Here is a 20,255-nt window from a genome sequence, read left to right on the forward strand (position 1 = left end):
GAGAACATCACACGGTCTATTCTAGTATGTAGGTGGTGAAGACCTGAGTAAAAGGAGTAATCTCTAACTTGAGGGTGCTGTATCCGCCACACATCTTCCAACCCTCAGTGCCTCAACCAGTCCTTGAGGTTCTCCACCATTTTGTGCACTGTCATCCCAGAGAGGGGAGGAAAGGAGCAGTCCAACCCAAAGTCCAATACACAATTAAAGTCTCCCCCGATCATAAAGCGGCCACCTGAGTACCTGGCCATTTGTCCAGCGAATGCTTGCCAAAAGGGAGTTTGCTCCTGGTTAGGTGCATACACACAACTCAGCACTATGAGCCTGCCTTGTAGCCTGCCCTCCACAATGACGTATCTACCGTCTTGATCTAAGTCTATGGAGAGGGGCTCAAACGGGACCCGAGCCCTAACCCAGATCAGTGCCCCCCTTGCGAATGCTGAATGTGCGGTGGCGAAGAGCTGCCCCCTCCATCTGCGCCTCAATTTATCCGCCTCCCTTGCGGTGAGTTTCTTGGATCAATGCTTTATGTAACCCCCTCCTCTTTAAATATGACAAGATCTTATGGCGTTTAACAAGTGACCCCATCCCCCGGACATTCCAAGTTATCAGCTTGTAATCCATCGTTATGTGGGAACTAAGTCTGTAAGGTACATCACACCCCCCCTCCGGTGACAGTCCTTTCTCGTCTCTCTCCCACATGCCACTAATGTTATTTCCAAGGTAACTGATCTCCTGCGTATGTGAAATAGCAAAAACATCAAACCCCAACTCCCTCTTCCCAGGGCAATACCGCAACAGGCGGTTGTCCAGCAAATGATTAACAAACAGAACAGTAGCGTTAAGTCATATAGAGTTCTCGCCATTCAGTGGTTTTTGGTCAAGAATCCAGGCGCAGGGGCCATGATCCTCTGCAGGCACCTAGTCAAGTCGCAGCCCCAGAGGAGAGCCCAGCGACCTTCCCCTAGAACTCATTACAAGTCATCTGCCGTTTGGGGAATCACTCTTGGAGCCTCATCGGACTGGTGGGAATCTGAATCCGTGAGTTCAATGATCTGGGTCCCCACCGCTGGCCTCTTCAGCAGTGTCCCCTTATTTCAGTGACGCCACAGCTTCCAGGACTGCTCGTCTGTCCAGATCCCTCTGTGCTGGTGTTGGCCTGGTTCCTAGGCGGGATCGGTCCCGGTGTCTCCTCTCTGCCCTGTGTCTCCGACGGGGCACCGGAGTCCCCTTCCGTCTTATGTGCCTCCAGGCATTCCCAGGCCTCCTCGGTGTCTGAAAGAACGTACTATGACCCTTCTGAATCACTCTCAACCTAGCTGGGAATAGGAGTGAGTATTGGATACCCGCATCTCTCATGGCCCTCTTCACCGCCATGTAGGATGCTCGCTTGGACTCTACCTCAGCAGTAAAGTCTGGAAAGAGGGTCACTGATCTATTGTCCACCCTGAAGGGTCCTGCTTCTCTGGCTCGCTGTAACAGGATGTCCCTGTCCCTATAGTGAAGTAATTTAGCCACTACAGCCCGTGTGGGCCGTCCAGGTGCGGCCGTTCTCGACGGCACTCGGTGGGCTCTCTCCAAGGCAAAGAAGGGGGTGAGTAGTCCCAGGGCAACTTCCTGCTTCGTCCATCTTTCAAGAAAAGTCACTGTGTCCGTCCCTTCAGCTCCCTCTGGCAGTCCAATAATGCGCACATTATTTCTCTGATTTCGGCCTTCAGCATCTTCGGCCTGACGCTCCAGCTTCTGAACACAGTCTGATAATTGCGTTATTGTGGCCTGTATCTCTTGGTGCGCTGGAGTCAATTCTGTAAGTGTCTCAGCGCTTCGGACCCTGTCCGCCAGTTTCTGGTGGTCCGCTCGCAGCAGGTCCAGTTTCACTGATACCTGCCCAATTTCTCACTGGAGAGTGGTTCGCGACTCCTCTATGGCCCCTAGAATCTTGTCCCGAGTTACTTGCAAGGAGTGCGCACCGGTTCAGCCATATCTAAAGTGCTCTGGTCACCAACGCAGCCTCTCCCCTGCAACATTCCCTTTTTGTGTTTTTTGGTAGACATGCAGCCGCGGGGTCTGGGTACCTCCAACGGAGGGTCAGCAGCGTTCGCGCACTGATTCACTCCTCCGTCTTCTCGGAGCAGGTGTAATCTATGGGCGGCCCCTCTCCAGAGAATAGTTCACCTCCAAAAGTGGACAGCCGTTGTTCACCTCTTCCCCCCTCTCCAGCTAGGCTCTCCACTCCCGGAGTCCCATTAGTTGTTATCAGCATTTCAATGGGGCCGTGCCCAGTCAGCGCGCAGCTTCCGCTGTGCAGCAGCCGTGATCAGTTCAGCTTCTTTCCAGTTGGGCCGTGTTCAATCGCCAGGCCCTGCGAGGCGCTCTGCCGGGCTTGCCTGATTGTGCCTCCATACTGGGCCCAGCCTGGCCATGTGCAAATGGGGTGCCTCAGTCCAAGCAGCTTGTGTTCACTCTCCAGGCGACTCGCTCCGGAGCTGTTCTCGCCTACTTCCCGGCAGGGCCCCTCCCACACCGCCGAGACGGGCCTAAATGCTCACCTTGGCTCCAATGCGCCCAGCGCTCCACTGCAGGAGATGCGGCAAACTCTGGGCCGCTCCAGACAGCTGTCACCCGGCTCGCTCCTTCACCAGGCACTCTCTCTTCCCCTCTTCTGGGCAGTCGTCCACCGCCCAGAGCCGCCATGCCGTCGCCACCTCCCATCCGGCGACCTCTCTGCCTCTAGCACCGCTGCGGCCTCGGGCCCTTCTCCTAGGAGCCCGGTGGTGCCGCCCGGCTCCCCATCCACACCGTGCCACTGCCGTTTGTGGGTTCCACTCCGCTGCCCCAGCACCCCACTCCACGGGCCAGCTGCCGACAGCAACGCCTTGCCAGGCCGCGCCCCAATCGCGGCGAGCAACTCAATGGCCATCCGCTTGCAGTTTTAGTCAGTCGCATTCGAGCCTCCGGCCTTCTCCTCCATGCCCCGCAGTCACAGCGCCGTCGCAGGCCCCATCCGGGGCTTAAAGATTAGGATAATTAACAGGCCTTGGTGGAGCGATGCAGTTACCCATCCGCCATTGCTCCTATGGCGCATACATGAGGGGCAATAGGTAAGATAATAGGGGAAGGAATGAGGGTGGAGATAACAGTGAAATCAGAATAAAAACAGAGCACAAATTTACAGAATGAAAATAATATGTAACATCCACATTATGGTCTTGGGTGGCAGTCTCGATCACTGGTTTGGAGGGTTAAGGGTCTAACTCTGGGTCCTCAAGATAGTCAACCCTGGATTCCATGGGTCCTCCCACTCCTGAGAAACCAAGGGCTCACCATGAGTGTCCTAATGATGGTAAGGGCTGCCTGACAACTCTGCAGACTGTGGTGGTAGGGGTGTACAAGGACGTGAGCTGGTAGTGGAGGTGATGGCATTGGAGTCAGGGGACCGGGGGGGGGGAAGGCGGGAGGAGGGGAGGAGTGTATTTGTGCCACTATTTAATAAACTTTATAGGGGGAGGAGATATGGGTGTTTCTAAGTTTACCTCTTCCTTAAAGGTTAGCTGTTGCTTCTATGGAATGCAGAACGTGTGTGTGGCTGCTCGGCTGAGGGTGGTTTAGTGAGGATGTTGCTGGTGGAAGAACTAAGTCTTTTGGATGGAATCAAGGACTGCTGGCAACTGCTGTAAAATGGAATCAACAATGGTCTCAGATGTTGGCGTCTAAGGCACATGTCTAGATGGAACTTTTGGCGTAGACTCAGTCTCTGACAGTGGAAGGTTAGTGCCTCAGGGGCAAGGAGGCATCAGCAGTATGGATCAACACCCTTGGGAGGAGGCTTGCGGGGTGTCAATGGATGCTCTCTTGGACAAACAGAACCTGCTGGAGGAGCCAGACTCTAAGGTCGGTGCCACTCTAGGCTATGCTAGCTGCCAGACTCGTTTGGAAGCGGTGCTCTGCTGCTGCCTGGGTGTGCTTGAAAGATCAAGGTGTAGGTACCTTTTCATTGAGAGCTAGTGTTGGACCCGATGCCCTGGGTGTAAACAGTTTTCGGTCCTGATGTATTCGGGTTGGAGGCTCAACTCTACCTCCTCATCCTACAAGGCCTGTGAGGAGACTGTCTCTGGGCAGGTCCTGCTCTGTGCGGGCCTAAGAGCTGAGGGTCTATCTCTTCTAACTCGACGTTGATGAAGTCTTCTTGTCCAAAGATGTTGGGCTTTGGGTGAACTAGCGTCTCGCCTTCAGTATTGGAGGTTTTTTTATTACAGCAAAGGAGAGAAGCAGAATTTGAAGGTGGCCTCGTCACTGCTGGAGGACAGAAGTGGTTGCATTCGCTGAGCTACTCTAGCCACAAGTGCTCGTTGTTGTACCCAAGGAAGAACTGAAAGAGCATTCTTTCCACAACAACCCCTCCCAACCCCCCACGCAGTCACTCTCTGAAATACAACTTAATATGTCAGTCAGTGTTGGAAGTGTCTCCCCTAAGCAAGCGATTGAGCTGCACATTTACATAGCAATGCTAAATCTGTAACGAAAAAAGAAAACATCAGCAACATGAAGGCACAACTGCAGGCACTTCTTAAACGAAGTCTTGAGATAAAGGAGGATAACTGTTTAATATGTGGGAATGTGGTACTAAACAAAAAAGAAGTCTGGGCTTCCTTTTCTTACTAATTTGTCCAGTGCTAAAACATCTATTGACACAATGAATGTTAGGTTGTAGAATCTTGTATTTGTCAACCAATTTCCCAAACCAAAATTAACTAGTTATTTTGTTAAATAAATCTTTAAATGACATACATGCTGTATGTTAAAAAAGGGACTTTATTGTAAAAAAAAACTTAAAACAAAAACACTTTCATGATTTTGTCCTCTAACGAAACAATTACTAAAGTTCAAGATCCGCTTTTTCAAAACTGTATACAACCATGTAAACTGCAGAGTTAGTAGCTCCAGTAAAGTCAATAATTATGCTCAAATAATCTCCAGTTCAGTTTTTTTTTTAACAAAATGAATTTGCTTTCTACCCTGTAGAACTTTCCACTAAGGAAATTCAAGGTAGCTGTTTTGTAAACATTAATGATATTTACTTTCAACTACACACTTCTTTCAAATCAAGTTTTATTGCCATCAAAACATCCTGTTCAGGTAACTGTACATAAAATAAACTATATTATATACATACTTTTTTTTATTTTTTAAACTTACAAGACCATAAGTGTACATTTTTTGGCAGGCTCTGTAAAGAGATATGCTAAGTACTGTACCCTCAGTATTGAATCAACTGAACATTCCTAATTGTGTTAAACGGTGACAGGTGTCCTTGGGTTATATTCTGCTAAACACCAGGCCTACATTCTGTCATACTGCTTTTAAAGTTATTTTATTTAAGTGTTCATTGTTTTCTCTTCCGCTCTGACTCCAAGCAGAATTTTTCAAATGCTTCTTCAATTTCCGGGTCCATTTCATCATCATCAAAATAACTGAAAGGCAATAAAATAAATGTTTATAAAACACAGAAGAATTATAATTAAAAATTGTATTTTTGTTAAACATTTACACATCCATTGCCATCAACTGTTTTAAAGAACATTCAATATTTTGTCTCACTGTAGGGCTTCTTTTTCATTGATGGTTTAATTGATTTACATTTTAACACATATTTTTGGTAATCAATTTTAATAGGTTTTCGTACACACAAACAAAGCAGTTACAGGCCCCACACGCACAGTGTCACATACAACATTCTGGGAACAGGTGTCAGCAATGTACATCAGGGCACAGTCAGCATCATCAAATCTAGTCCGAAATATTCCCATCAATTACCCCAGATCTTAGAATGTTTCTGTGAATACCCTCTCGCTGCAGATATAGATGCTTCCTGTTGGGCATACCAGTCCAACCCCTTGCGTGGATTAATGGGGGTGGTTCCAACATCAGCAGATCTCTTGTCTTGCTACCAAAGTGGCCACTCCACCAGCTTTTTGTCCCCCCTGGTGTTACCCAGATCATCTAGGATTTCTAATAAAGCACCCTTAGGCTATAGAGCAGTGGTTCCCAATCTGTGCGCCGCGGCTCGCTGGTGCGCCATCAAAACTAGCCAGGGGCGCCGCACACAGTTTGGGAACCACTGAGCTATTTATAGCCCTTGGGCCAGTTCGTACAAAATAAAACTACTCAGTTGTAGCAGCTCTTTTTTAATTTTGTCCTTGAGCGCCCTCTGGTGGTTAAACACAACTAAAGGGATTCTACATTTCACAATATTTAAACAGTTATGTTATAACTACATAAAATGAGACCTGCCCATTTTACTAGGGTTACCGTCAACCAATATTTTCCCCTTACTAAAAAACCCTATGCATGCTGTAATTAAACAACTGTTACATTTTTATTTTTTACAGTTATATATAGAATTACAATACCTTCTTTGGCGTCATCCCAATTCTTTTCAGGGAGAAAAATGGATGTACTCCCTAGGCCAGGCTTACATCCCCCACCCGCCAACAAAAAGTAACATAATGGGGAGCCGCAGCCAGTGGCCAATAGATCAAGGGAGCCGTGGGTCGAAAATGTTTGGGAACCACTGCTATAGAGTGATGTGATATTCCAATCCTCGAGATAAAGCATCACTGATTCTGTTCCAGTAGAGAGCTATTTACTATATATATTTGAATTTCATGTACATGTGCACATAGGTACTTTGCCATTAAGAATAACAGAAAATACATTAAAGTAGAACCCACCCCCCCCACAACCCCCCGTTAGCTTTTTTGGACACATGGGGCACGTTGGCTCAAGTCTTTACGTACTATAACATATCTAAAATAAAATTACAACTGAGCTGATGCAGATATGGTTCACCAAAGGTACCACTCATGAGGATACTTTTGTCTGAAACATTCTTTGAAGAATAGCTAGCTTAGGCAAACCTCCTGGGTCACACTCCATTAGCACTCAATTTCCAGACACACCATTTGTAATCTTGCAATCCTTCAGTTCTCTTACCCTTCTGACTTTAATGCTATTGTAAAGAAATGGCTCCCTGTTGCAGTCACCCCCCACTTTTTGCCTGATACTGATGCTGACTTGACTGAGAAGTGTGCTGGGACCCTGCTAACCAGGCCCCATCACCAGTGTTCTTTCACCTAAAATGTGCTTTTGATTCCACAATTGGCACACCCTGGCATCCAGGTAAGTCCCTTGTAACTGGTACCCCTGCCAGGGAAGGTCTCTAAGGGCTGCAGCATATCTTATGCCACCCTGGGGACCCCTCACTCAGCACAGACACACTGCTTGCCAGCTTGTGTGTGCTGATGAGAACAAAACGAGTAAGTCGACATGGCACTCCCCTCAGGGTGCCATGCCAACCTCACACTACCTATGCAGTATAGATAAGTCACCCCTCTAGTAGGCCTTACAGCCCTAAGGCAGGGTGCACTATACCATAGGTGAGGGCACCAGTGCATGAGCACTATGCCCCTACAGTGTCTAAGCAAAACCTTAGACATTGTAAGTGCAGGGTAGCCATAAGAGTATATGGTCTGGGAGTCTGTCAAAAACGAACTCCACAGCTCCATAATGGCTACACTGAATACTGGGAAGTTTGGTATCAAACTTCTCAGAATAATAAACCTACACTGATGCCAGTGTTGGATTTATTAAAAAATGCACACAGAGGGCATCTTAGAGATACCCCCTGTATTTTACCCAATTGTTCAGTGCAGGACTGACTGGTCTGTGCCAGCCTGCTGCTGAGAGACGAGTGTCTGACCTCATGCGGTGAGAGCCTTTGTGCTCTCTGAGGACAGAAACAAAGCCTGCTCTGGGTGGAGGTGCTTCACACCTCCCCCCTGCAGGAACTGTAACACCTAGCAGTGAGCTTCAAAGGCTCAAGCTTCGTGTTACAATGCCCCAGGGCACTCCAGCTAGTGGAGATGCCCGCCCCCTGGACACAGCCCCCACTTTTGGCGGCGAGTCCAGGAGAGATAATGAGAAAAACAAGGAGGAGTCACTGGCCAGTCAGGACAGCCCCTAAGGTGTCCTGAGCTGAGGTGACCCTTAGTTTTAGAAATCCTCCATCTTGTAGAAGGAGGATTCCCCCAATAGGGATAGGAATGTGACCCCCTCCCCTTGGGAGGAGGCACAAAGAGGGTGTACCCACCCTCAGGGCTAGTAGCCATTGGCTACTAACCCCCCAGACCTAAACACGCCCTTACATTTAGTATTTAAGGGCTCCCCTGAACCTAAGAATTTAGATTCCTGAAACTACAAGAAGAAGAAGACTGCTGAGCTGAAAAACCCCTGCAGAGGAAGAACAGAAGACACCAACTGCTTTGGCCCCAGACTTACCGGCCTGTCTCCTGCCTTCCAAAGAAACCTGCTCCAGCGACGCTTTCCAAGGGACCAGCGACCTCTGAATCCTCTGAGGACTGCCCGACTTCGAGAAAGACAAGAAACTCCCGAGGACAGCGGCCCTGCTCCAAAAGAACTGCAACTTTGTTTCAAGTAGCAGATTTAAAGACCCCTGCAACTCCCCGCAAGAAGCGTGAGACTTGCAACACTGCACCCGGCGACCCCGACTCGACTGGTGGAGAAACAACGCGACAGGGAGGACCCCCAGGCGACTCCAAGACTGTGAGTAACCAAAGTTGTCCCCCCTGAGCCCACACAGCGACGCCTGCAGAGGGAATCCCGAGGCTCCCCCTGACCGCGACTGCCTGAACTCCATTTCCCGACGGCTGGAAAAGACCCTGCACCCGCAGCCCCCAGCACCTAAAGGAACGGAACTCCTGTGCAGGAGTGACCCCCAGGAGGCCCTCTCCCTTGCCCAGTGGTGGCTACCCCGAGGAGCCCCCCCCCCCTTGCCTGCCTGCAACGCTGAAGAGATCCCTTGATCTCTCATTGAAAACCATTGAAAACCCGACGCGTGTTTGCACACTGCACCCGGCCGCCCCCGCGCTGCTGAGGGTGTACTTTTTGTGCTGACTTGTGTCCCCCCCGGTGCCCTACAAAACCCCCCTGGTCTGCCCTCCGAAGACGCGGGTACTTACCTGCTGGCAGACTGGAACCGGGGCACCCCCTTCTCTCCATTGAAGCCTATGTGTTTTGGGCACCTCTTTGACCTTTGCACCTGACCGGCCCTGAGCTGCTGGTGTGATAACTTTGGGGTTGCTCTGAACCCCCCAACGGTGGGCTACCTTGGACCAAAAACTGAAACCTGTAAGTGACTTACTTACCTGTTAAAACTAACAATAACTTACCTCCCCCAGGAACTGTGAAAATTGCACTGTGTCCACTTTTAAAACAGCTTATTGTGTTTTATGTAAAAAGTATACATGCTAAAGTAATGATTCAAAGTTCCTAGAGTACTTACCTGCAATACCTTTCAAATGAGATATTACATGTAAAATTTGAACCTGTGGTTCTTAAAATAAACTAAGAAATGAAAATGTCACTTACCCAGTGTACATCTGTTCGTGGCATCAGTCGCTGTAGATTCGCATGTTTTGCAAAGCTCGCCATCTGGTGTTGGGCCGGAGTGTTACAAGTTGTTTTTCTTCGAAGAAGTCTTTCGAGTCACGGGACCGAGTGACTCCTCCTTTTGTCTCCATTGCGCATGGGCGTCGACTCCATCTTCGATTGTTTTTCCCCCGCAGAGGGTGAGGTAGGAGTTGAATTGTAGTAATAGTGCCCATGCAATGGAGTGACTAAGTATGTACTTATTTAAGGTTGAAATGATATATATACAAATAGTTGAAGGTAACTTCCGAACTGCTACAGGCTCCCGGGGAGGCGGGTGGGCACATGCGAATCTACAGCGACTGATGCCACGAACAGATGTACACTGGGTAAGTGACATTTTCAGTTCGATGGCATCTGTCGCTGTAGATACGCATGTTTTGCATAGACTAGTAAGCAGTTATCTCCCCAAAAGCGGTGGCTCAGCCTGTAGGAGTGGAAGTAGTCTGAAACAATGTTCTTAATACGGCTTGACCTACTGTGGCTTGTTGTGCGGATAACACGTCTACACAGTAGTGCTTGGTGAATGTGTGAGGCGTAGACCATGTGGCTGCCTTACATATTTCTTGCATTGGGATGTTTCCTAGAAAGGCCATGGTAGCACCTTTCTTTCTGGTTGAGTGTGCCCTTGGTGTAATGGGCAGCTGTCGTTTAGCTTTAAGGTAGCAGATTTGGATGCATTTAACTATCCATCTGGCTATACCTTGTTTTGATATTGGGTTTCCTGCATGAGGTTTTTGAAATGCAATAAATAGTTGTTTAGTCTTTCTGATGTTCTTTGTTCTGTCAATTTAATACATTAATGCTCTTTTGACATCTAATGTATGTAGTGCCCTCTCAGCTACGGTATCTGGCTGTGGAAAGAACACTGGAAGTTCCACTGTTTGATTTAGATGGAACGGTGAAATAACCTTTGGTAAAAATTTAGGATTAGTCCTTAGGACGACCTTATTCTTGTGTAGTTGTATAAAAGGTTCTTGTATTGTAAACGCCTGAATCTCGCTTACTCTTCTTAGGGAAGTAATGGCGATGAGAAATGCAACCTTCCAGGTTAGGAACTGTATTTCGCAGGAGTGCATGGGTTCAAAAGGTGGACCCATAAGTCTAGTTAGGACAACATTTAGGTTCCATGAAGGAACAGGTGGTGTTCTTGGTGGTATAATTCTCTTAAGGCCCTCCATGAATGCTTTAATGACTGGTATCCTATATAGGGAAGTTGAATAGGTAGTCTGCAGGTATGCAGATATTGCTGCAAGGTGTATTTTAATGGAAGAGAAAGCCAGGTTAGATTTTTGTAAGTGAAGCAAGTAACCCACTACATGTTTTGGAGTCGTGTGTAATGGTTGGATTTGATTAATATGGCAGTAGCAAACAAACCTCTTCCATTTACTTGCATAGCAGTGCCTGGTGGATGGCCTTCTGGCTTGCTTTATGACTTCCATACATTCTTGGGTAAGTTGTAAGTGCCCGAATTCTAGGATTTCATGAGCCAAATTGCTAGATTCAGCGATGCTGGATCTGGGTGTCTGATCTTTTGGTTGTGTTGTGTCAATAGATCTGGCCTGTTGGGCAATTTGATGTGGGGTACTACTGATAGGTCTAGCAGCGTTGTGTACCAGGGTTGCCTTGCCCAAGTTGGTGCTATTAATATGAGTTTGAGTTTGTTTTGACTGAGTTTGTTTACCAGATAAGGAAGGAGAGGGAGAGGAGGAAAAGCGTAAGCAAATATCCCTGACCAGTTCATCCATAGGGCATTGCCTTGGGACTGCTTGTGTGGGTATCTGGATGCGAAGTTTTGGCATTTTGCGTTCTCCTTCGTCGCAAACAAGTCTATTTGAGGTGTTCCCCAGAGTTTGAAATAGGTGTTCAGAATTTGGGGGTGAATTTCCCATTCGTGGACCTGTTGGTGATCTCGAGAGAGATTGTCTGCGAGTTGATTCTGAATCCCTGGTATAAATTGTGCTATTAGGCGAATTTGGTTGTGAATTACCCAACGCCAAATTTTTTGTGCTAGCAGGCTTAACTGCGTGGAGTGTGTCCCCCCTTGTTTGTTTAGATAATACATTGTTGTCATGTTGTCTGTTTTGACGAGAATGTATTTGTGAACTATTATTGGTTGGAAAGCTTTTAGTGCTTGAAAAACTGCTAGCAGTTCTAGGTGATTTATATGCAGTTTTGTTTGATGTACGTTCCATTGTCCTTGTATGCTGTGTTGATCGAGGTGTGCTCCCCACCCTGTCATGGAAGCATCTGTTATTACGTATTGTGGCACTGGGTCTTGGAAAGGCCGCCCTTTGTTTAAATTTATGTTGTTCCACCATAGAAGCGAGAGGTAAGTTTGGCGGTCTATTAACACCAGATCTAGAAGATGACCCTGTGCTTGTGACCACTGTGATGCTAGGCACTGTTGTAAGGGCCTCATGTGCAGTCTTGCGTTTGGGACAATGGCTATGCATGAAGACATCATGCCTAGGAGTTGTAATATCATCTTTGCTTGTATCTTTTGTGTTGGATACATGCGTTGTATGATGTTGTTGAAATTTTGAATTCTTTGGGGACTTGGAGTGGCTACTCCTTTTGTTGAGTCTATTATGGCTCCTAGGTATTGTTGTACCTTGCACGGCAGAATGTTGGATTTCGTGAAGTTGACGGTGAACCCTAGTTTGAAGAGGGTTTGTATGATCTGATTTGTGTGGTTTGAGCACTCTATTAACGAATGGGCCTTGATTAGCCAGTCGTCTAGATATGGGACCACATGTATTTGCTGCCTTCTGATGTGTGCAGCGACTACTGCTAGACATTTGGTAAAGACTCTTGGTGCGGTTGTTAATCCGAAAGGCAATACCTTGAATTGGTAATGTATTCCTTTGAATACAAACCTTAGGTATTTCCTGTGCGATGGGTGTATTGGTATATGGAAATACGCGTCTTTGAGGTCTAAAGTTGTCATGTAGTCGTGTAGTTTTAGCAATGGTAACACTTCTTGTAGTGTGACCATGTGAAAGTGGTCTGATTTGATGAATGTGTTTACTATTCTGAGGTCTAGGATTGGTCTCAGCGTTTTGTCCTTCTTTGGTATCAGAAAGTACAGTGAGTAAACTCCTGTGTTTATTTGTGTGTTTGGTACTAATTCGATTGCATTCTTCTGCAATAGTGCCTGCACTTCTATCTCCAGGAGATTGGAATGATGTTTTGTCAAATTTTGTGCTTTTGGTGGTATGTTTGGAGGGAATTGTAGAAATTCTATGCAATAACCATGTTGGATAATTGCTAGAACCCAAGTGTCTGTAGTGATTTCCTCCCATGCTTTGTAATAATGACCTATTCTTCCCCCCACTGGTGTTGTGTGGAGGGGGTGAGTGACATGTGAGTCACTGCTTAGTAGTAGGGGTTTTGGGGCTTTGAAATTTTCCCCTATTCCTAGGGAATTGCCATCCTCTATATTGTCCCCGAAAACCTCCTCTGTACTGTCCCTGGTAACTGGACGGTGTTGCCTGTGAGGTGCTGGCTTGTGTGCCCTGACCCCGAAACCCCCCTCTAAAGGGTGTTTTACGGAATGTGCTGTAATTCCCTCTGCTCTGCGGGGAGTAGAGTGCGCCCATGGCTTCAGCAGTGTCCGTGTCCTTTTTGAGTTTCTCAATCGCTGTGTCCACTTCTGGACCGAACAGTTCTTTTTCGTTAAAAGGCATATTGAGAACTGCTTGCTGAATCTCTGGTTTAAATCCAGACGTTCGTAGCCATGCATGCCTTCTGATAGTTACAGATGTATCAATTGTCCGTGCAGCTGTATCTGCAGCGTCCATGGAGGAGCGTATTTGGTTGTTTGAAATGTTCTGTCCCTCCTCAACCACTTGTTTTGCCCTCTTTTGTAGGTCCTTGGGCAGATGTTCAATGAGATGTTGCATCTCATCCCAATGGGCTCTGTCATAGCGCGCAAGTAGTGCCTGAGAGTTAGCGATGCGCCACTGGTTTGCAGCTTGTGCTGCGACTCTCTTACCAGCTGCATCGAACTTGCTGCTTTCTTTATCTGGGGGTGGTGCATCTCCAGATGTGTGGGAGTTGGCCCTTTTCCTAGCTGCTCCTACAACGACAGAGTCTGGTGGCAGCTGTGTAGTGATGAAAACCGGGTCTGTAGGAGGCGCCTTATACTTTTTTTCCACTCTTGGTGTGATTGCCCTACTTTTGACCGGCTCCTTAAAGATTTCTTTTGCGTGCCGGAGCATACCAGGGAGCATAGGCAGGCTTTGGTAGGAGCTGTGGGTGGAGGAGAGGGTGTTGAATAAAAAGTCATCCTCGACCTGTTCTGAGTGGAGGCTTACATTGTGAAATTGTGCTGCTCTAGCCACCACTTGAGAATACGCAGTGCTGTCCTCTGGTGGAGATGGCTTCGTAGGGTATGCCTCCGGGCTGTTATCTGACACTGGGGCGTCGTATAAGTCCCATGCGTCCTGATCTTGGTCACCCTGGCTCATGGTGGTGTGAGCTGGGGAATGTGATGGAGTTTGTGCTGGTGAGACGTTAATTACAGGTGGAGGAGAGGGTGGTGGAGAAACCTTTTTCGCCACCTTTGTTTGTGGTGTTTGTTCAGTTTGGAACTCCAATCTTCTCTTTCTTCTAATAGGGGGAAGGGTGCTTATTTTTCCTGTCCCCTCCTGTATGAAAATACGCTTTTGCGTATGGTCTACATCAGTTGATTGTAGCTCTTCCTCAAACCTATGCTTTCGCATTTGGGAGGTTAGCGATTGCTCTTCTGTATAAGAGCCTGAAACTGGGTCGGTTGCAGTTTGTTTTGGCACCGAAACCCTGTCTGCATCTTTTTTCGGCTCCGAGGTGACTTTTTTCTTTTTCGGTGCCGAAACCTCTCGGCGTCGATCTTCGTCGGTGCCGCTGTCTCGGCGTCGAGCCGTGTCTACACCGGTATCTCGGTGTCGATACTTGTCTCCAGCACTTTCTCGATCCCGAGAAGGCTGCGTGCCGGTGTCTCGACCGGAGTCGGACGATCTCGGCACTGTTTGGGCCTTTTTCGGTGCCGACGGTCGGTCACCGAATTTATGGGTGGAGCCATGGCCTGGTGGCAGTGGCGTCCCCTGGGCCTTGTAAATCTTCTTCTGAGTGGTTTTCGACGTCTTACTCACGGTTTGTGTATCGTCGAATCCTTCGGAGTCCGATTCGTGGATCGAAAAGGTTCCTTCCTCTTCTTGTTCCTCGAACTCTCGGTGGGCTGTCGGCACGGACGCCATCTGAAGTCTTCTGGCTCGACGGTCTCGGAGTGTTTTTCGGGACCGGAACGCACGACAGGCCTCGCAGGTGTCTTCACTGTGCTCAGGTGACAGGCACAGGTTACAGACCAAGTGTTGGTCTGTATAGGGGTATTTATTGTGGCATTTGGGACAGAAGCGGAACGGGTCCGTTCCATCGGCGTTCTTCTGCACGCGGTCGGGCCGACCAGGCCCCGACGGGGGATCGAAAAACTACCCCGAAGGGCACCGGAGCTCTTCGATCTTTCGACGCGGTGTTGAATCTAACTACGCCGATCCCGAACGAAAATCTTCCGAAATTAGCTATCTTTCCGTTCCGAAACTCGGAGCGACAGGAACACGTCCGAACCCGATGGCGGAAAAAAAACAATCGAAGATGGAGTCGACGCCCATGCGCAATGGAGACAAAAGGAGGAGTCACTCGGTCCCGTGACTCGAAAGACTTCTTCGAAGAAAAACAACTTGTAACACTCCGGCCCAACACCAGATGGTGAGCTATGCAAAACATGCGTATCTACAGCGACAGATGCCATCGAACATATATTTTTCTATAACAAAACCTATTGGCTGGATTTGTCTCTGAGTGTGTGTTCCTCCTTTATTGCCTGTGTGTATGTACAACAAATGCTTAACACTACTCCTTGGATAAGCCTACTGCTCGACCACACTACCACAAAATAGAGCATTAGTATTATCTCTTTTTGCCACTACCTTACCTCTAAGGGGAACCCTTGGACTCTGTGCATGCTATTCCTTACTTTGAAATAGCACATACAGAGCCAACTTCCTACAGCTACTGAATACTTTATATATCGAGAAAGAAGGGATGGCTCTTCGACGAATAGCGACTTCACACAACTAAATACTACATGCTTCTTTTTCACTTCAAGTAATATTTATTTTGCAGAGAAGCCCTGTTTAGAGATGTTCACGGAGGTAAAGGGCAAATAATTACTACAGGAGCTGCCCGTAGACCCACTAGGGCAGTGGTTCACAACCTGTGGTCCGCTGACCCCCAGGGGTCCGTGACACATTCCCCGGGGGTCCGCAGGCCTGGGCTGGGAGGAAAGCACTTTTCCAGCTGGGGCCTCTGACAAACACGTCTCTGCGTGTTTTTATATTTATTACTTCCTTTGTTGAGCAGTTTTAAACTGACTGCAAAGCTCCTTGTACTTCAAAAATAAAAGTGTCAAGCTAACTCAAGTGATTAATGTATCTGCTGGAGAGAGATGCGAGTTTTGTGCAGTGGCAGTTTTGACTCAAAGGTAGCGCAGATGGTTAATATGCCTGCTGCAAAGAATGTGTATCATGCAAAAACCAGTATTTTATGAGCATGGCACAGTTGGTTACTGCTTTTGTCACAGAGATTCTTTTGTTACTATGCAGTTAATAATCGTAATTTAGCACAGTGAGCTGTGAACTGCCATTAAAGAGCTGCATGCAAACCGCATGGCACAAATTAGAAAGTTGTTTTTTTCCTAGTCTTTCATTTTCCTTATGCTGCTAAAAAAGGTTTGCTTGTGTAGAAATACATTCTTATTGCTAACGCATTGCTCAATTTGTGCTTGTTGTTTCCGTGGCTGAGCACCGGCACTTATTTTTGAGGGCCAGGGCTTATTCTTCTGCCTCAAGCATTTGCTACAAGTAAAAATCACATATGGGAAAGACGGAGGAAGGGAAAAACAAAAAAAGTGTCACAGAGGGAGAAAGTAGAAAGCTGCTAGAGTGAGCTGAAGTGACAGGGAGTGGCTTTATATGGATTGAAGAGGCCCAAGATGGTTCAGGATTCTGCTGCCTCAGGATTCTGTGTACCCACATTTAATTGCAGCAGCCGCATGTTTAAGAGGAGGGCTTTGGGCACCGGCACGTTTTTATTTACAAATTAAGCACTGTGCTAACGTCATCGCTAATCACTGTGCTGTGTTCTGAATTCTAAGTTTGTGCTTCTCCGGACCAAGCACTCCTAGAAAATACCTACCAGTGTGGATGACGTGAATCCTACACCTTGTAGTCCCCTGTAAAGTGCCCTGACACCCTACAGTGGTATGAGAGGTGCTATAAAACAAATGAAGTACTTGTGAAAGAGAGGCTAGGGGGAGATGAGAGGCCCTTATGGTTTATATCATTTCTGCTTCACTTATTTATGTGAAAAAGCTTTCTCAGATCTAGCATCCCTAAAAATTAAAAACAGAAATCGCTCCGGGAATGTAGAATCTGACCTGAGGATTCACCTTTTCTAAATAGAACCCAACATTGAAAAGGTAGTTGCCGAGATGCAGCGTCAACCTTCCCAATAAAATGTTTCGATTTTTGCATCTTTTTTTCAATATAAAAGAATTTTATCTTTAGTAATATGAGTATTTGTTTGGTGTGTACTTGTTATATTTTTTGCGAATTACTGTTTTAATGTTTGAAAATTAAATTGTACAAATTGCTGGGGGTCCCCGGCTTCCAGTAATGATTCACTGGGGGTCCTCAGGAGTCAAAAGGTTGGTAACCACTGCACTAGGGTATTTAATATAAGCATGCAATAATTTTAGAGAATAAATTATAATTTAAACAATACACAATGTATCTTTATGCACAAAGTTGATAAAGTACGAGATTCCTTAAATGCATGAAAAAAGTTTTGTTTTTAACTGCATAGTTATATGCAGCATACATGAATTCGGTGAGTGCTCTATGTGTTGGGTGACACAAATGAACAAAAACTGTCAACCGAGCATGTTATAGTTGTTTTTCACATGTGTGTAAATAATGGTTTTCAAGAGGATAAATCTTCTAGGCTATTTCTACACAGAGTTCAATCAAATAAATGTTTTTTCTCAGCTGGGTATATAGCGACAGCGTTTTGAACTTGGTTAATTTAGCATGTCGCGATCAGGACAGGAAAGAGGAACAAAAGAGCATAAAGACAGATGCTGCAGAAGGAGGAGAATTTTAAACATGCTGTAATATTGATTACATAAGTATTAATCAGTATTTAGAGTAGAGGCCATATCCAAGGCCAGTTCAGAAAGTACCTGAAAGACAAGAAAGAATATGCAACCACATTTGTAATATACAATTGGCAGTGTACGTGTGGGTGGGTGAGTGGTTGGTTGGTTGAGCGCACACTAAGGTGTGCCCATAGTGACACATTGAAACTAAAAGGGCTCACAAATTAGTCTTGAATCAGCCCAGTCCTAAAATAAACACAGGCAAGATGAGTTGACATAAGAAAAAAAAAAGCTGGGCGACTACAAAAAAGGGCCACCATGAACAGAATGACTACTGTTGATGTATTCAATCATGTGATGAATACAATTCAAATTTTTAATTTGAGTAATCACGACTCGCCTCTACCGAGATTAATGCACTCAGCAAGGGTTGCCTTTCATTCATGCAGAGCAGTGATTCTCTTACACAAAAATAACTTTTTGAAATTCTTTAGAAGAAATAGACTCTGATTCTTCTTTTCGAACAAATCAGAATAAGTTAAAAATGAGATTAACCTTTTCTGCCCACCGCTTACATTTAATCGATTTAAAGCCACCTTAACTATTTGCCTTTGAAAGATTATTACTAAAGGAAATCATAGCACAAAAAGGATCTTTTGAAGTTTCCCGTTCAACCTCTCTTTACAAGAAAGAAGTTCTATGAGTAACCTCAAACATGAGCATGAAATCATTATTACTTCCTGCTTTCATGTCGCAGCAGTCTTTGAGTATGTGTTCTATCTCGGTCAATGTCATGTGGGGGTTGCTGTGCGTCAAGACAAACCCAGACACTCTCTTGCAGTCTGTTAAAATCTGGGTGATTTATTCAGAATTCATTTGCCAGCACCAGGCCCCATAGGGAGTACTTTGCCTCCTGCTACCAGTCCTCAAATGAACAATCTGGATGCTAAATTTTGCCTTTCAACTCTCTAACCCCTGTTTTGCTACTGCACACTGTTGTTTTAGGGGGTCTCTCCATGCATCGGGTTCCATCAACTGAATCCCTTTTATAACTTCCTCGTGTCCCAATTATCACCTGCTACATTATCGAAGGTCGAAACGCCATTGACAGCTACCAGACTGAAAAATATTTTAAACGATGCTAATGTAGCCAATTTTCTTCGTTTTGTGATCACCTTATTGCACTGCCGGCATTATTCATTGAGCACTGAGTGTTCACTCAATACACTGAGCACTTATATATATATATATATATATAGTAAGTATACAACATTTAAGAGTTGCTTAACCCCTTAGCTGCTGGGCCTTCCCCCCCCCAGTGCTGAGCCCTTTTTTGGCTATTTGGGGTAGTTCGCGCTTAGGGCTTCATAACTTTTTGTCCACATAAGCTAACCACGCCAAATTTGCGTCCTTTTTTTCCAACATCCTAGGGATTCTAATGGTACCCAGAGTTGGTGGTTTCCCCTGGAGGAGACCAAGAAAATAGCCAAAATACAGTGAAAATTTAGTTTTTTCCAAAAAAATGTGAAAAAAGGGCTGCCGAAGAAGGCTTGTGGTTTTTTCCCTGAAAATGCCATCAACAAAGGGTTTCTGGTGCTGAAATCACTATCTTCCCACCTTTCAGGAACGGGCAGACTTGAATCAGAAAACCAAATTTTTCAACACAAATTTGGCATTTTACTGGGACATACCCCATTTCTACTACATTTGGTGCTTTCAGCCTCCTTCCAGTTAGTGACAGGAATGGGTGTGAAACCAATGCTGGATCCCGGAATGCTAAACATTTCTGAAAACTAGACAAAATTCTGAATTCAGCAAGGGGTCATTTGTGTAGATCCTACAAGGTTTTCCTACAGAAAATAACAGCTGAAATAAAAAAATATTGAAATTGAGCTGAAAACAACAGCCATTTTTCTTTATGTTTTACTCTGCAACTTTTTCCTGCGATGTCAGATTTCTGAAAGCAATATACCGTTTTGTCTGCTGGACTCTTCTGGTTGCGGGGATATAAAGGGCTTGTAGGTTCATCAAGAACCCTAGGTACCCAGAGCCAATAAATGAGCTGCACCCTGCAGTTGGTTTTCATTCTATACTGGGTATACAGCAATTCATTTGCTGAAATATGAAGAGTGAAAAAGAGGTATCAAGAAAACCTTTGCATTTCCAAAATGGGATCAAGATAAGGTTTTGAGGAGCAGTGGTTATTTGCACATCGCTGAATTCCGAGGTGCCCATACTAGCATGTGAATTGCAGGGCATTTCTCAAATAGACGTCTTTTTTACACACTCTCTTATATTTGGAAGGAAAAAATGTAGAGAAAGATAAGGGGCAATAACACTTGTTTTGCTATTCTGTGTTCCCCCAAGTCTCCCGATAAAAATGATACCTCACTTGTGTGGGTAGGCCTAGTGCCCGCGACAGGAAATGCCCCAAAACACAACATGGACACATCCTATTTTTTTTATAGAAAACACAGCTGTTTTTTCCAAAGTGCCTACCTGTAGATTTTGGCCTCTAGCTCAGCCGGCACATAGGGAAACCTACCAAACC

General features: G+C 46.1%; 1 protein-coding gene across 2 annotated transcripts in view; it reads right to left on the bottom strand.

The window, feature by feature from the left end:
- Positions 1-4,792: 4,792 nt before the first annotated feature.
- PAIP1 (poly(A) binding protein interacting protein 1) overlaps positions 4,793-20,255 on the bottom strand; it is a 456,675-nt gene continuing 441,212 nt past the window's right edge. Inside the window, exon 11 of one of the 2 annotated variants that reach the window (XM_069221533.1) lies at positions 4,793-5,471. In XM_069221533.1, coding sequence (XP_069077634.1) covers positions 5,384-5,471 — 88 coding nt within the window. In that variant the 3' untranslated portion in view covers positions 4,793-5,383. The remainder of the gene's footprint in view (positions 5,472-20,255) is intronic. The other variant, XM_069221535.1, reaches the window with a different exon arrangement.

The sequence above is a fragment of the Pleurodeles waltl genome, chromosome 1_1 (assembly GCF_031143425.1).
Source record: "Pleurodeles waltl isolate 20211129_DDA chromosome 1_1, aPleWal1.hap1.20221129, whole genome shotgun sequence".
Taxonomy (NCBI): Eukaryota; Metazoa; Chordata; class Amphibia; order Caudata; family Salamandridae; genus Pleurodeles; species Pleurodeles waltl.